General features: G+C 45.3%; 1 protein-coding gene across 1 annotated transcript; it reads left to right on the top strand.

Moving 5' to 3' along the window:
* Positions 1-224: 224 nt before the first annotated feature.
* Positions 225-3,137, top strand: LOC124662181 (wall-associated receptor kinase 2-like). The gene is made up of 3 exons (XM_047200056.1): positions 225-1,170; positions 1,615-1,776; positions 2,152-3,137. Exons 1-3 carry the CDS (start codon positions 225-227, stop codon positions 3,135-3,137), a joined length of 2,094 nt encoding a protein of 697 aa, XP_047056012.1.
* Positions 3,138-17,254: the final 14,117 nt, after the last annotated feature.

Raw genomic sequence — 17,254 nt, 5'->3', positions numbered from 1 at the left:
TTTAAACCCACTAGTTTGTTGGTCTAATACCATGTGAAATTACATGCTCTAGCCAGTTCAACCAAAAGACATAGACAATTATATTCAACAAGTAGTAATCGGTACAGGCATCAACTATCCCATGTGTGTATTTAAGCGAACGCTGCAGGTAGGTAGATGATTGAGTCGATTGGCACAGCTAAGAGATTAGCTCGCCCGTCCACAAACAAAGTAGTGGAGGAACCATGGGAAGCTCATCTATGATGTGGATGATACTTGTGCTGCCGGCGCTGCTCGTCGCCACAATGTCAGCCCCCGTGCCGGAGACCCTCACCCTGTCGCCGGGATGTATGAATAGGTGCGGCAACGTGAGCATCCCCTACCCCTTCGGCATCGGCAAGGACGGCGGCAAAGACTGCTTCCGCGAGGGCTTTGAGATCTTCTGCGTCAACAACTCGGTGCCGGTCATGGCGGGCAACACCGACACTAGCCCGGACATACTGGTGCTGAACCTGTCCTTGTCACCGCACCCCGTGGCCCGGGTGCTGCGGCCGGTGTCGTGGCAGTGCTTCGACGTCCCCGGCAACGTTACCGGGTCTTACTTCGGCGAGCTGGGCCTGAAAGCTGACGGCGTGTACCGCATCTCCAGCAACCTCAACGAGCTCGTCGTCCTCGGCTGCAACACCTACGTCGAAATGAAGGGCGGAGTGCGTGGACGCTTCAGTTACATGTACTACACGGCGTGCGTGGCTTTCGCCAACGACGCCGGCGGCCCGATTGACGGTGCGTGCACGGGCCTCGGCTGCTGCAGCGTCGGCGTCCCGTCGGGAGCCACCGACAACGTACTCTCCTTCGAGACCGGTGGCTCCTGGACGCACGCTGACCAGGGCTTCTGCCCCTGCGACTACGCCTTCATCGTCGACAAGGGCTACTACAGCTTCAAGAGGGCCGACATCCTCCACACGGACGGCAACGGCTCCCTGTCAACCACCAGCATGCCCATGTCACTGGACTGGGCCATCCGCGACAACGGCTCCCTACCATGGACATGCGCCACCGCAGCTTCGGCGCCGGGGTACGCCTGCAAGAGTGTCCACAGTGCGTGCGTCGACTCCAAGAATGGGCCTGGCTACATCTGCAACTGCACCGCAGGCTACGAAGGCAACGCTTACGTTGTCAATGGATGCACCGGTAAGTACCACTGGTAACTTTATTCGACGCTTCTTGTTTTCCCTAGGAATTCTATTATTACTCCTACTAGATGCAAACATTACCCAATTGAAGCGCTATGATATGACAGGTGATATAGCACTGGTTCTGTACATAGCAGCCTAGCAAGCACTAGTTTCTAAAAACATTAACATAAGGTGAATTAATCTTACAAATACTATAAGAGAATGAAAATGAAAGACACAAGTAAAAAAACAAGATAATTATTATTTATTATTCACTAGGTCTCAGTTCTCTTTCCCTAAATAATTCATATAACATGTATAATATTACTTATTTTATTTAGTCTTCTGCTAAGGTTTAGAAAGCGATTGCTTTGGAATTAATGGAGAGACTACTCTATTTGTATGAGATGTGGTTTCGTAATGTCCTGATGAATAATTTCTGTGAACTTGCATGATACAGACATAGACGAATGTGCACGTCCGGAAGACTATTCTTGCCGCGGTAAATGCAAGAACTTCGACGGACATTACAAATGCGACTGTGGTACAGGTTATAAAAGCAATGACCCATATAAGGAATCATGCACTCCTATTATCCCATTGCCTGCACAGATTTCCATAGGTACCATCACAGAACTTATTTCATTCCAGTGTACTATTATTTTTGATAGTGTTGTGTTCCCCAAAATATATCTTATTTCTCCAATGTTTGGATTGCACAATACCATCAGAGAGTATATTTATTAGAGATGGGTTGAATGATGAATGGTAGATTTTTCATCATAAGTTTCAGGCGGGAGCTTTTACTCCCCCCCGGTGAACACTCAAAAAAAAAGTTTGAAAGTGAATGAAATATATAATTGTCTGCTTAGTTATGATTACACAGCTTTCTGCTCAGAGGCTCTACAGTATCATATCTGCTCTAATCTTTACCTCCCATACTAATATATGAAAATTCGGTCAACTAACTAGTGAAGTTGTTTCTTTGTCCATGTAGGTATAATAGGTGGTATTCTTCTCTTGGCATTCATAGCATTCATTATCATCGTGCGGAGAGAGAGGCATATGAGGCATGAGTTATACAGAAAGAATGGTGGTCCTACATTAGAAAAGGCTAGTATTATAAAGCTTTTCAAAAAGGATGACCTCACACCAATTTTAAAACCTAGCAATACAATTGGAAAAGGTGGCTTTGGTGAAGTATACAAGGGCCTCGTTGATGGTGCATGGGTCGCTGTAAAGAAACCGGTTCGTGGCAACCAGATGGAGAGTGACCAATTTACAAATGAAATCATCATCCAGTCTAAAGTTATCCACAAGAACATTGTTAGGCTCATAGGTTGTTGCCTGGAAGTGGACACCCCCATGTTAGTGTACGAGTTCATATCACAAGGAAGCATGGATGACATTCTTCATGGTGGGGAGAAGAAGCCTCTCAGTTTGGATGCGCGGATGAATATTGCTGCAGAAGCAGCACAGGGTCTAGCTTATATGCATTCACAAGCCAATACAGTCATCTTGCATGGTGATGTTAAGCCAGCAAATATTCTCTTGGATGACAAGTTTGTGCCCAAGATCTCAGACTTTGGTATATCAAGGTTGATTGCAAGAGACAACGAACACACTGCTTTAGTCATCGGTGATATGACTTATATGGATCCAGTTTACCTGCAAACAGGCTTGTTGACAGCAAAAAGTGATGTATACAGTTTTGGAGTGGTGATCCTAGAGCTCATCAGCAGGAAGAAGGCCACTCATCCCAGCAATACAAGCTTAGTGAATAGTTTTATTGAGAATCACAAAAAAGGGATGAAATCGACCGAGCTATTTGACCCGGAGATCGCGGTGGGAGCAGATGTAGGCCTTCTTGATAGTCTCACAGACCTCGCTATGAAGTGTCTTGACCTTGATGTGGATCAAAGGCCGACAATGACTCAAGTTGCAGAGCAACTTGTCGCATTCATTCGATCCCGCCAAATGTGAGTCAGCTGTCAGCTAAGTGGGCTTCAGTCTGAACAACTTGTATGCCAAGCTGTATTATATATGTTGTTGTAAGAATCACGAGGTTCCCTTAATTAGTTGCAAGAAAATATGTACGAGTACTTGTGTAATTCTCTTTCTTATGCATATCCTAAGTGTGTACTGTTATTTTCTATAGTGAGGTCACCTTTGGTTCCAAGCATATAGGTGGTACTGCAGTAAGTGATCACACTTTGATATTAGCAGAGTATATCTGTATAAGCTATCACCGTTTGTTTTGCTTGAATCCATATATAGGGCAATTGCTACAAAATCAAAAAAAATTTGGAGGCTATGCCCCAGCCTCTGCATCGACATACGGCCATATTTATTAATTTATTTAGCAAAGGTCTAACAAAGATTATACATCAAGATCTCCAAAACCACCACATAACACCTATACCTGACAATGAGTGGAAAACATGCTAACAGGGCCTTTGCCCTGAAAACACAAAAACCCATCATTAACTAGGAGCCGTGAACATCGCAAATCCCGAGACACCCTCTAAGTGAAACGGGAGCTCACATCCGGTCTAGCAGACTCTTAGCGAGTACCTCATGCACATGCTATAGAAGCCATCACCTCCATCGAACCGCCGAGCAACCTTCAGGATAAAATTCTGCACAACCTTCGTCATTCATGTTGCCGACGATGCCACCACGCCAGACAGCTCAACCTCCCTGCCCGCGGCCACCGGCACACACCCGTCACTGAGACCCATCGCCGTCGATGTTGCAGATGAAACACCGCTCCACCAGACCTCTCCAGGCATCAGGAGTTCCAAGACGATGCCCCCAGAGGGTAAGCGACACTGATAGCGTCACCATCGTCTGATCCGGTAGACCCAGATCTAGGGTTTTCCCCGAAACATGTGGCAAGAAGCAAGAGATATGCAGTCACAACACCGTCAACAAGGTAACGACATCCAAGGATGTCGCCATCATCGGCTCCGATAATGTCGGAGCCCGGCTCTCACCGGTCGGCCGCCTCACAAATCCGCACATGCAGCCTGAGGATCAGCCTGGATCCCCACCACCACCACGCCATCACCTCCATCGGAGGCAGAGATGAACGGCGGCAGCCCATGCCGCCCATAGCCCTCACCGCCTGAAGAAGACGGCCAGCGGTCGTCAACCCATGCGCATCGCCGCCTCGCCGCCCATCACGACATAGATCGGGCCAAAATGGAGTGCCACCGCCATGGCCCCCGACGCAGAGCCATGCCCTGGCCCAGAGGCGAGCCACCACGTCCACCTTGCCACGCAAGGGAAACGAAGATGCCCTACCGGCACCGGCGCCGCCAGGGCTTTGCCCGGGCGCGCCCCCGTGGCGGCGGCGAGGGAGGAGGACAGAAGAGTGGTGGGAGGGGCGGTGGGATCTAGGGTTTACCCCGGCCACCACGCGGGGGCGACACGCGGGGGCGACAAAATCATACGATATCCCTTCTATATTTTTCTATCTAGTAAGCTGACATTACTACTTGTTTGGAGCCCATCATGAGTACAGGAGTCCCAGTCTGGATTTTTTAGAAATAGCAAAGCTTGGCATGGTTTTGGTTACAAATTTACTAGGCATAGAGGTTGGGGGACAATATTTAAGATGTACGACTCTCCATATCTTCTTTTCAAACGGAACGCCTAAGCCTAGATTTATATATAAAGCCATGACATAGAAAAGTTTAGATGTTACAAACCATGCATGCCCGGGCCAACACGGGCAGAACTTCCAGTGAGAAACCATGCCCGCAGGCCGCAGGTCAACACAAGATACAAGGCGAGAAGCATCACGCCAAAGCTATGTGATGCCTACACGCTCTCTAAGGCTCCCATCAAGCCAGCATGCATCAAACCCTACCTAGACTGGCTAACCTGAGACCTGGCTTTACCTATAAAAGCCAGGAGGGGCCACCAGGAGAGGGGAGAGACAAGAGAGACGCGGATCTGCTAGATCGTCACCACTTTCGCCTCTACGGTAACTTCCTGTAATTAACATCGTAATATAAGCATGTAAGTAGCACGTAGGGTTTCTCCATCGGAGGACTGAAGCTGGGTAAATCTCGTGTGTTGTGCTTGTACACCATCGAAAACCATCATCACGCTTCTTTCCCGAAACCCTAGCCCATCACTCATGGGCATTGTCGTGGTTACCCCACGTCAACCACGGTAAGCGAGTTGAGCACCTCACCGTTACGTGGGTACTTGTCCCGGATAGGACTAGCCCACGGGCCTTCATCATTTTGGCAGAGTTTCCACCACCACTTCGAGAGGAGGGCCTGATTCATGAGATCAATATTGGTGATCCCAGACTTGCATGTCTTTACGGAAGCACATTGTTGCCCAGTTGACAAGGTGGTATTTTCTAGCGTCTCACACGCCTTCCCAAAAGAAACTGCTTATACTGTTGTCCATTCACGGGTGAGTCCCATTGTAGAGTCGGTGAAGACACATAGCACACTTGGGGAGATTCGGGAGGCATGAGTTGGTAAGAGTCAGCCTTGGCAGGGATGACATAAACTTCCTTTGAAATGGGTCAACCTGATGACCCACGTTAAACTCTCGGTCCTCAAGACTCAGCCAACGGTCGCTCACAGGTATCCCCAGATAAGTGATTGGAAAGTTGTTGAGCTTGAAGTTAAGAAACTTAGTGATACTGATATGCTCATGGTGGTCAACCCCCAATATGACCACCTCACTCTTGTTGAAGTTAATCTTCATACCTGATATATTCTCAAAGCAAAGGAGAAGAAATTGTTGGTGTAGTGGCACCGGGGGTACCACGGTACACCTACTGTTGGGCCCGTGTGGCGGCCCATCTACGAGTTAAGGAGAGGTGCAACCCCTCCACGAGGACTAGAGACTTCGCGAGAGTGAAGCCCCTCATGAGCGAGGACGTCAAGACTTAGCGCAGCTAGGTGGGCACAGACTCCTCGTGAGGTACCCCTTCACGAGGGATGAGCATCGGGCTCCAGGATACGCAGCGCAAGACTCTTCCGCAGGGCGAACTGCAGAGGGATGAAGCTAAAGGGGATGATGCGAGCAGTGATGCACTCAAGAAGAGAGAAGAGGCCCCGATGTTACCTACATAAATCAGCATGGTCGTTTCCTCCATTTCGTAATGCTGGCCATGGATGGCGCAACATGGCAGGGATGTCGACATCGCCCACAACCACTCCCGTGGACCGGAGCCCTTCCATGGTGTACACATGGTCTACATATGTGTAGTTAGGGAAAGTTGGCCTCCTCCTTGGGAACGCATGTGGTTGCCCCTCCCCCATGTCTTCATGGGGACGAGGGTCGGTGCCTCTATGAAAGGAGGGGTTGCTGCCCAGCAGAGAAAGATCCTTCCCTCAAGAATATACCTTTCTGATCCCCTCTTCTTCAACCTCGGGAGATCAGATAGGGATCTAGGCTAGTTCCTCAAGTCACCACCATGTAAACACTACACTCACTTCGCAAGAACACAACACAAGCAGGACGAAGGGGTTTTATATCTCCACGATGGGCCTGAACTTGGGTAATACCGTGTCTCTCTCTTCCTTGCCGCCGCCACTTCTCGTCTACGCCATGTCTATTGGTCACCTGGAGCGTTGACTCAACCCCTCGTGGTTGATAACCTAAGGGTCTTGATGAGGTAACTGTGTTTGATAACCCACAAGTATAGGGGATCGAAACAGTCTTCGAGGGAAGTAAAACCCAAATTTATTGATTTGACACAAGGGGAGGTAAAGAATACTTATAAGCCTTAACAACTGAGTTGTCAATTCAGCTGCACCTGGAAAAGCACTAGTAACAGGGGTGATGTGAAAGTAGCAGTAATATGAGAGCAGTAGTAATAGTAACACAGAGCAAAGAATAAGTAATATGAGAGCAATGGCCCCAGAAAATAGTTGATACTACTTCCAATGACATGTAGAACGAGTGTATGATGATGAAAGATGGACCGGGGTTCCCAGCTATCTACACTAGTGGTAACTCTCCAATAACAAATGTTGGGTGAACAAATTACAGTTGGGCAATTGATAGGATTGAAATAGCATTAAGACAAAACATCAAGATTATTAATCATGTAGGCATGTTTTCCATATATAGTCATACGTGCTCGCAATGAGAAACTTGTACAACATCTTTTGTCCTACCAGCCGGTGGCAGCCGGGCCTCTGGGGAATCTACTGGAAATTAAGGTACTCCTTTTAATAGAGCACCGGAGCAAAGCATTAACACTTGGTGAAAACATGTGATCCTCATACCTACGCCTTCTCCTCCAGCTTGTCCCGAGCTTGCCGTCACTCGGGGCCTCGGGTTCCGGACATAGACATGTGCAAACAACTTGTAGATACAATCTAAGCAATAAGTATAGAGCTTAAATCTAAGATCATGCCACTCGGGTCCTAGTGACAAGCATTAAACACAACAAGATTGCAGCAACAATAACTTCACAAACTTTATAGATAGACTAATCATAATGTAACAATCCATCGGATCCCAACAAACACAACACCGATTACATCAGATGAATCTCAATCATGTAAGGCAGATCATGAGATCATTGTATTGAAGAACATGGGGGAGAGAATACCAAATAGCTACAGCAAGAACCCGTAGTCCATGGGGGAACTACTCACGGAGCATGATGGAGGCGATGGCGTTGATGGAGATGGCTTCCGGGGGCACTTCCCCGTCCCGGCAGGGTGCCGGAACAGAGACTTCTGTCCCCCGAAACGGAGTTTCGCGATGTGGCGGCGCCCTGGAGTCTTTCTGGAGTTTCGTCAATTGGTATCGCGTTTTTAGGTCGAAAGGACTTATATAGGCGAAGAGGCGGCGCAGGAGGGGCACCAGGGCGCCCTCCTCATAGGCCGGCGCGGCCAAGGGCCTGCCCGCGCGGCCATATGGTGTGGGGGCCCCAGGCCTCCCCTCTGACTCTTCTTCGGTGTCCTGGTCCGTCTCGGTGAATTATGATGTTTGGTCTTCGTTTCGTCGAATTCCGAGAATATTGCCCGAACAGCCTTTCTGGAACCAAAAACAGCAGAAAACAGAACCGGCACTTCGGCATCTTGTTAATAGGTTAGTTCCGGAAAATGCATAAAAACATTATAAAGTGCGAGCAAAATATGTAAGTATTGTCATAAAACAAGCATGGAACATCAGAAATTATAGGTACGTTGGAGACGTATCAGCATCCCCAAGCTTAGTTCCTGCTCGCCCTCGAGTAGGTAAACGATAAAAAGAATAATTTCTGTAGTGACATGCTACTTACATAACCTTGATCATACTATTATAAAGCATATGAGATGAATGAAGTGACTCAAGGCAACGATCTATATTTGCTAACAAATAGGTAACATATAGCAAAACTTTTCATGAATAGTAATTTCAAGACAAGCATCAAAAGTCTTGCATAAGAGTTAACTCATAAAGCAATAAATTCAAAGTAAAGGCATTGAAGCAACACAGAGGAAGATTTAAGTTTCAGCAGTTGCTTTCAACTTTCAACATACATATCTCATGGATAATTGTCAACACAAAGTAATATGATGAATGCAAATAAGCAAGTATGTAAGAATCAATGCACAGTTGACACAAGTGTTTGCTTCTAAGATGGAAGGAAGTAGGTAAACTGACTCAACATAAAGTAAAAGAAAGGCCCTTCGCAGAGGGAAGCAGGGATTAAATCATGTGCTAGAGATTTTTAAGTTTTGAAATCATATAGAGAGTATAAAAGTAAAGTTTTGAGAGGTGTTTGATGTTGTCAACGAATGGTAGTGGGCACTCTAACCCCCTTGCCAAACAGACTTTCAAAGAGCGTCTCCCATGAAGGACGTTATCTCTACCAGCAAGGTAGATTATCCCTCTTCTCTTTTGTTTACACATGTACTTTAGTTTTATTTATGGTTGACACTCCTCCCAACCTTTTGCTTACACAAGCCATGGCTAACCGAATCCCCGGGTGCCTTCCAACATTCACATACCATGAAGGAGTGTCTATTTGCAAAATTAAGTTGCTTACTGATGAATCAGGGCAAAACATGTGAAGAGAATTATTAATGAAAGTTAATTAATTGGGGCTGGGAACCCCGTTGCCGACTCTTTTTGCAAAATTATTGGATAAGCGGATGAAGCCACTAGTCCATTGGTGAAAGCTGCCCAACAAGATTGAAAGATAAAACACCACATACTTCCTCATGAGCTATAAAACATTGACACAAATAAGGGATAATAAAGTTTTGAATTGTTTAAAGGTAGCACATGAAGTATTTATTTGGAATGGCAGAAAAGACCACATAGTAGGTATGTATGGTGGACACACATGGCATAGGTTTTGGCTCAAGGTTTTGGATGCACGAGAAGCATTTCCTCTCAGTACAAGGCTTTGGCTACCAAGGTTGTTTGAAGCAAACACAAGTATGAACTGGTACAGCAAAACTTACATAAGAACATATTGCAAGTATTATAAAACTCTACACTGTCTTCCTTGTTGCTCAAACACTTTTACCAGAAAATATCTAGACCTTAGAGAGACCAATCATGCAAACCAATTTCAACAAGCTCTACGGTATTTCACCACTAATAGGTTTAAACTACATGATGCAAGAACTTAATCATGATCCACTTGAGAGCTCAAAACAATTGCCAAGTATCAAATTATCCAAGACAATATGAGGCATTTTCTGTTTCCAACCAAATAACAATAAGTGCAGTAGCTTCTAACTTTTGTCATTGAACATTAAAAGTAGAACGAAGAACACAAGTGTTCATATGAAAAAGCAGAGCGTGTATCTCTCCCACACAAGGATTGCTAGGATCCGAATTTATTCAAACATAAACAAAAAACAAAAACACACAGACGCTCCAAGTGAAGCATATAAGATGTGACCGAATAAAAATATAGTTTCAATAGAAGAAACCTGATAAGTTGATGAAGAAGGGGATGCCTTGGGCATCCCGAAGCTTAGACGCTTGAGTCTTCTTGAAATATGCAGGGATGAACCACGGGGGCATCCCCAAGCTTATACTTTTCACTCTTCTTGATCATATATCATCCTCCTCTCTTGACCCTTGAAAACTTCCTTCACACCAAACTTCTCATAAACTTCATTAGAGGGGTTAGTACTCAAAAAAACTTTAATCCACCTTAGCCCTGTAGTGACACATTGCAAGAACTCAATAAAACATTAGCTACAGCTCTCCACGTCTAGAAAGTCTTGCTTAAAGTCCACAAGAGACAATGCAAAAAACAAAGACAGAATCTATCAAAACAGAACAGCCAGTAAACACGAATTTTTAAGAGGTACTTCCGTTGCTCAAATCAGAAAACTCAAAACTAATGAAAGTTGCGTACATATCTGAGGATCACTCACGTAAATTGGCAGATTTTTCTGAGTTACCTACAGAGAATCATACCCAAATTCGTGACAAGCAAGAAATCTGTTTCTGCGCAAGAACCCAAATCTAGCATCAACCTTCTATTAGAGACTTCACTTGGCACAACTTTGCAATAAAATAAAGATAAGGAGAGGTTGCTACAGTAGTAACAACTTCCAAGACACAACAAAACAGTAGCAAAATAAACACATGGGTTATCTCCCAAGAAGTGCTTTCTTTATAGCCATTAAGATGGGCTCAGCAATGTTAATGACACTCACATAAAGATGAGAGTTGAAGCAAAAGAGAGCATCAAAAAGCAAGTTCAAAACACATTTAAGTCTAACCCACTTCCTATGCATAGGAATCTTGTACACAAATAAATTCATGAAGAACAAAGTGACAAGCATAAGAAGATAAAACAAGAGTAACTTCAAAATTTTCAGCATATAGAGAGGTGTTTTAGTACCATGCAAATTTCTACAACCATATTTTCCTCTCTCATAATAATTTTCAGTAGCTTCATGAACAAACTCAATAATATAACTATCACATACAGCATGCTTTTCATGATTTTCAAACACATAATTTTTATCAAGCTCAAAAATAGTAGGATTAAAACTTTCAAATCCACTTTTATCAATAATATAACAAGATGATTGATCATTCTCAAGAGATATGGGACTCATAGATAAAGTCAAGACCTCTCCAATCCCATTTTCATTAGTAGTACAATTAATAGTATCAAGTAACATAGGACCATCATCTAGAGATTTATCATAAACATTTGCCAAGCAAAACTCTTTAGTACCATGCATTTCGACATCAGGCACAAACAAAGCATTATCATAAGATTTATCAAAGTAGCATGGATTATCTTAGATAACAGTAGCATAATTATTCTCACAAGTTTTACTCATAGGTAATATTTCAAGAGAATCCACAGGAACATAACATTCATCCTCCTTTGGTAAGCATGGAGGACAATCAAATAGTGTAAGAGATAAAGAGTTACTCTCATTAGAAGGTAGGCATGGGTAGCTAATCCATTCTTCCTCCTTTTGTTCATCACTCTCCTCTTCTTTTTCATCCAATGAGTTTTCAGTGTTCATCAATTTCCTCCTCTTTTTCATCCAATGAGCTTTCGTGTTCATCAATTTCTTCTTCCACCGGTTCCCGCAAATTGTGAGTGCATTCTTGTGCATTAACGAGTCTCTCTTTATAATCAATGATATAAGAATTATCACTGTAGCTTTCTATGCAAAAATTAAGGATAGAAGAGACATAATCTTTAAGGTCCTTACAAACAACACAAGTTTCATAATTTTTAGACATGAAGGATTCTATCTCAGAGGCTCCCATAAATATGATAAATTGTTCTACCTCTTCGAACCCAAAATGAATATAGCTATTCCGATTATAGTTCTTAATTAAAAATTCCTCACTAAAGCCACATTGAAATTTAAGATGTTTAGTGTCCTGTTGAGGGCAACAGTTTATATCATGGCGTTTAAGCAAGATTTTAGCAATTGTTTTCAGTTTTTCTATCACAGCACTCATAACTTTACCCGTTCTTGATTCTCTATAATTATTATATAATTCAATAAGCTCCAAATAGGTTGTAGGTTCTCCCATAATAGCAGTTTTTAATTTTTCGATTTTTAAAATTTTTATGGATTTTTGGGTATATGAGGAAAGTAAAAAAAGACAAAAAGAAACTAGACAAAAGTAAACTAAGCAAAACAAAATAAAATAAAACAGAGAGAGAGGTAGAGTGTACTCCCCAGGTGAACTTATGAGTAGAGCTATGCCTCCCCGGCAACGGCGCCAGAAAATAGTCTTGGTAACCCACAAGTATAGGGGATCGCAACAGTCTTCGAGGGAAGTAAAACCCAAATTTATTGATTCGACACAAGGGGAGGTAAAGAATACTTATAAGCCTTAACAACCGAGTTGTCAATTCAGCTGCACCTGGAAAAGCACTAGTAACAGGGGTGATATGAAAGCAGCAGTAATATGAGAGCAAGTAGTAATAGTAACACAACAGCAGTGAATAAGTAATATGAGAGCAATGGCACCAGAAAATAGTTGATACTACTTTCAATGACATGTAGAACGAGTGTATGATGATGAAAGATGGACCGGGGTTCCCAGCTATCTACACTAGTGGTAACTCTCCAATAACAAATGTTGGGTGAACAAATTACAGTTGGGCAATTGATAGGATTGAAATAGCATTAAGACAGAACATCAAGATTATTAATCATGTAGGCATGTTTTCCATATATAGTCATACGTGCTCACAATGAGAAACTTGTACAACATCTTTTGTCCTACTGCACTGATACGTCTCCGACGTATCGATAATTTCTTATGTTCCATGCCACATTATTGATGATATCTACATGTTTTATACACATTATATGTCGTATTTATGCATTTTCCGGCACTAACCTATTAACAAGATGCCGAAGAGCCGCTTGTCGTTTCGCCGTTTTTGGTTTCAGAAATCCTACAAAGGAAATATTCTCGGAATTGGACGAAATCAACGCCAAGGGGCCTATTTCGCCACGAAGCTTCCAGAAGACCAAAGAGAAGACGAAATGGGGCCACGGGGCGCCGCCACACTAGGGCGGCGCGGCCCAGGAGGGGCCCGCGCGGCCCTGCTGTGTGGGGCCCCCGTGACCCCTCCGACTCCGCCCTTCCGCCTACTTAAGGTCTTCGTCGCGAAACCCCCAGTACCGAGATCCACGATACGGAAAACCTTACTGAGACGCCGCCGCTGCCAATCCCATCTCGGGGGATTCTGGAGATCACCTCCGGCACCCTGCCGGAGAGGGGAATCATCTCCCGGAGGACTCTTCACCGCCGTGGTCGCCTCCGGAGTGATGAGTGAGTAGTTCACCCCTGGACTATGGGTCCATAGCAGTAGCTAGATGGTTGTCTTCTCCTCATGTGCTTCATTGTCGGATCTTGTGAGCTGCCTAACATGATCAAGATCATCTATCTGTAATTCTATATGTTGTGTTTGTCGGGATCCGATGGATAGAGAATACTATGTTATGTTGATTATCAATCTATTACCTATGTGTTGTTTATGATCTTGCATGCTCTTCGTTATTAGTAGAGGCTCCGGCCAAGTTTTTACTCTTAACTCCAAGAGGGAGTATTTATGCTCGATAGTGGGTTCATGCCTCCATTAAATCCGGGACAAGTGACGAAAGTTCTAAGGTTGTGGATGTGCTCGTTGCCACTAGGGATAAAACATTGAGGCTATGTACGAGGATGTAGTTATTGATTACATTACGCACCATACTTAATGCAATTGTCTCGTTGTTTTGCAACTTAATACCGGAAGGGGTTCGGATGATAACCTCGAAGGTGGACTTTTTAGGCATAGATGCATGCTCGGATAGCGGTCTATGTACTTTGTCGTAATGCCCAATTAAATCTCACAATACTCATCATATCATGTATGTGCATTGTCATGCTCTCTTTATTTGTCAATTGCCCGACCGTAATTTGTTCACCCAACATGCTATTTATCTTATGGGAGAGACACCTCTAGTGAACTCGTGGACCCCGGTCCATTCTTTTACATCGAATACAATCTACTCGCAATACTTGTTCTACTGTTCTCTCGCAAACAATCATCATCCACACTATACATCTAATCCTTTGTTACGGCAAGCCGGTGAGATTGACAACCTCACTGTTTCGTTGGGGCAAAGTACTTTGGTTGTGTTGTGCAGGTTCCACGTTGGCGTCGGAATCCCCGGTGTTGCGCCGCACTACATCCCGCCGCCATCAACCTTCAACGTGCTTCTTGGCTCCTCCTGGTTCGATAAACCTTGGTTTCTTTCCGAGGGAAAACTTGCCGCCGTACGCATCACACCTTCCTCTTGGGGTTCCCAACGGACGCGTGCTGTACGCGTATCAAGCTCTTTTTCTGGCGCCGTTGTCGGGGAGATCAAGACACGCTGCAAGGGGAGTCTCCACAATCCAATCTCTTTACTTTGTTTTTGTCTTGCTTTATTTTATTTACTACTTTGTTTGCTGCACTTATATCAAAACACACAAAAAATTAGTTGCTAGCTTTACTTTATTGCACTCTATATCAAAAACACAAAAAAATTAGTTACTTGCATTTGCTTTACTTATTTCAACATGTTTCCTTTTAATTTTACTGTAAAAGATATACCTGTGGGACAAGGGTCTATAATTGGAAGAGATAATATAGAAGAATTTTTCACCCATGTTAGTAAGCATGAAGATCTTAAAGATATACCCCTTGCAAAAGTTGTCCCTACTTATGAAGATGCCTCGGTTTGTTTGGTACGCATGATGGAAGCTAGATTTATTAGTCTCAACCCCATGATACAACACATGTTTCTTACACTTTCTGATATGGAGCGGGGAGAGAAGAGAGATTTTGTTCTAAAAGTCTTAGTGCGAGAATTTGCGGATATAGCTAAAGAAGCTAGAAAAGTTTTTAGTAAGCATGAGAGGCTTGGTACAATCACCGATTTTAAAAGAACACTTGAAAAAATGGACATGGTGTTATCACCAGAATTTAACCGAGTCAGAGGTGGGCCGCGATCAAGATGGACTCGAAGAATATATATAGAAGAAATACGTGAATCGGCCTTTTATACCAAGTTGGGCTTGTTTGCCCACGTATCTGTAACATATTAGATCGCATCTTAGTTTAGAAGTTAGAATCTTACTCGTGCACGGTTTGGTGCACGCCCACATTAGAAAGTCCGCTGGACTATAAATATGTATCTAGGGTTTATGGAATAAACAACAACCAACGTTCAACCACAAACAAATCTCGGCGCATCGCCAACTCCTTCGTCTCGAGGGTTTCTACCGGTAAGCACCATGCTGCCTAGATCGCATCTTGTGATCTAGGCAGCACAAGCCTGCCCACGTTGTTCATGCGTTGCTCGTACTGAAGCCTTTTTGATGGCGAGCAACGTAGTTATCTTAGATATGTTAGGGTTAGCATTGTTCTTCATATTACATGCTATCGTAGTGCAACCCTTGCATGTCTAGCCGCCCTTACACCTATCTTAGGTGTAGGGGCGGCACCCGCTTGATCATAGTTTAGTAGATCTGATCCGTTACGATTGCTCCTTGTTTCATCAAGGATTAGTTTAACATCCGCAATAGTTAGGCCTTACAAAGGGTTGGAGGATCCAGCGGCGTGTAGGGTGGCGTTTGCTAGCCCTAGAAAGGATGTTCCGGGGATCAACCTCGTGTTGGTTTTTAGGCCCTGTCTAGGATCGGCTTACGGTCACCGTGCGCGAGCGCGAGGCCCAATCGTGAGTAGGATGATCCGATTATGCGGTGAAAACCCTAAATCGTCGTAGATCTCATTAGCTTTACCTTGATCAAGCAGGACCACCATATATTCGGACACCCCGTCCGGATCATGGGTGAATCGGCTCTTTGAGCCGATTCACAGGATAACCTGAGAGCCGATCGAGGCTCGTATTTAATGTTTACGTGTATGCCATGCAGGAAACTAAGCGAGGCATCATCCACACCTTCCCGACCAGGTATAGGTCGGGTGGCACGCCCTTGTGATAAACATCGGACGTGCGACCGGGAGGCTTTGCGGGCCGTCGCTCCGAGGGACCGGGGCCAGCCGCAGCCCTAGTTGTTCCCGGCTCTACCGTGTTGACCGTCTCTCGCCCGCCGGGGGGTTCTCGACGTCAACACATTCTGGCACGCCGGTGGGACAACCTTCGACATCCACAACATCGCCGTCTACATCCGAGATGGCGGAAGATACTCCGGTCACGTACGAGGATCCGCTCGATGAGCTCAAGAAGAAACATGACGAGATCAAGGCAACCCTCGAAGCCGAACTCATCGGCTCTTTCCACCGAACCCGCTCCCATGGCGTCGGGTGGAAGGGTTTCACACCCGAAGGCGCACTCGATGGAGTGGACCTTTCCGCCCGTCGAGAAGAACGCACCAGGTCGCCGCGGCAGGAAATCAACTACATGGTGGCTCATTCGCTGCACCGCCACTCTGAGAGCCTGGTCAACACCTTGGAGCGTGTCGCTCTGCGCGTCGTCAAGGAAATCATGAGCCACCGGTATTCTCCGTCGGGACCGGCTCTGGGGACTTTCAAGGGAGAGATGCCACTCCAGCCCCAGCCGTTCGCATGGGCAGCACCGGAACCGCCGAACTCATCGGCATACGTCGTCTACAAGATTGGTGGTGATCCTAGTGACTACCAATTCCTACCGAGGCACCCAAGGAGATCCCGCACGGATACGCGTGCGCATACGTACCAGACTGCAACGCCTGGGCACTCTCGAACCAGGCTGCAACGTCAGGGGCCTCTGGAACGGCAGGAGGAACGTCGGGAGCCGATCCTGAGAAGCAAACGTGGCTAGCTAAGTACGCCACTCCGACAAAACTCCACAGCCCAGCTCCTGCAGTTGACTTAGAACCGGAAAAGCAAGCATGGCTGGTTAAGTATGCCACTCCGGCGAATCTTCAGAGTTCGACACCTCCAGCCATCACAGCGGATCAGATTTGTGCAATCCTGAAAGATCAGTTCCGCATGATGCCGAAAAGGAAGGCGTTCGGCTACACCAAGCCGTACCCTAACGACTACGAACTGATCCCGCTACCACCCAAATATCGGCTCCCGGACTTCACGAAGTTTAGTGGATCAGATGGTTCCAGCTCCATCGAGCATG

Source organism: Lolium rigidum, chromosome 6 (assembly GCF_022539505.1).
Source record: "Lolium rigidum isolate FL_2022 chromosome 6, APGP_CSIRO_Lrig_0.1, whole genome shotgun sequence".
Lineage (NCBI taxonomy): Eukaryota > Viridiplantae > Streptophyta > Magnoliopsida > Poales > Poaceae > Lolium > Lolium rigidum.
The sequence above is the reverse complement of the archived record's forward strand: the minus strand, read 5'-3'. Positions and strand labels throughout refer to the sequence as shown.

Bases quoted from the DNA above. Each gene is read 5' to 3' on its own strand.
- LOC124662181 (XM_047200056.1), top strand. From the start codon at position 225: ATGGGAAGCTCATCTATGATGTGGATGATACTTGTGCTGCCGGCGCTG. The intron at 1,171-1,614 runs GTAAGTACCACT...TGCATGATACAG, and splicing joins CGTTGTCAATGGATGCACCG to ACATAGACGAATGTGCACGT. The intron at 1,777-2,151 runs GTACCATCACAG...TTGTCCATGTAG, and splicing joins GCCTGCACAGATTTCCATAG to GTATAATAGGTGGTATTCTT.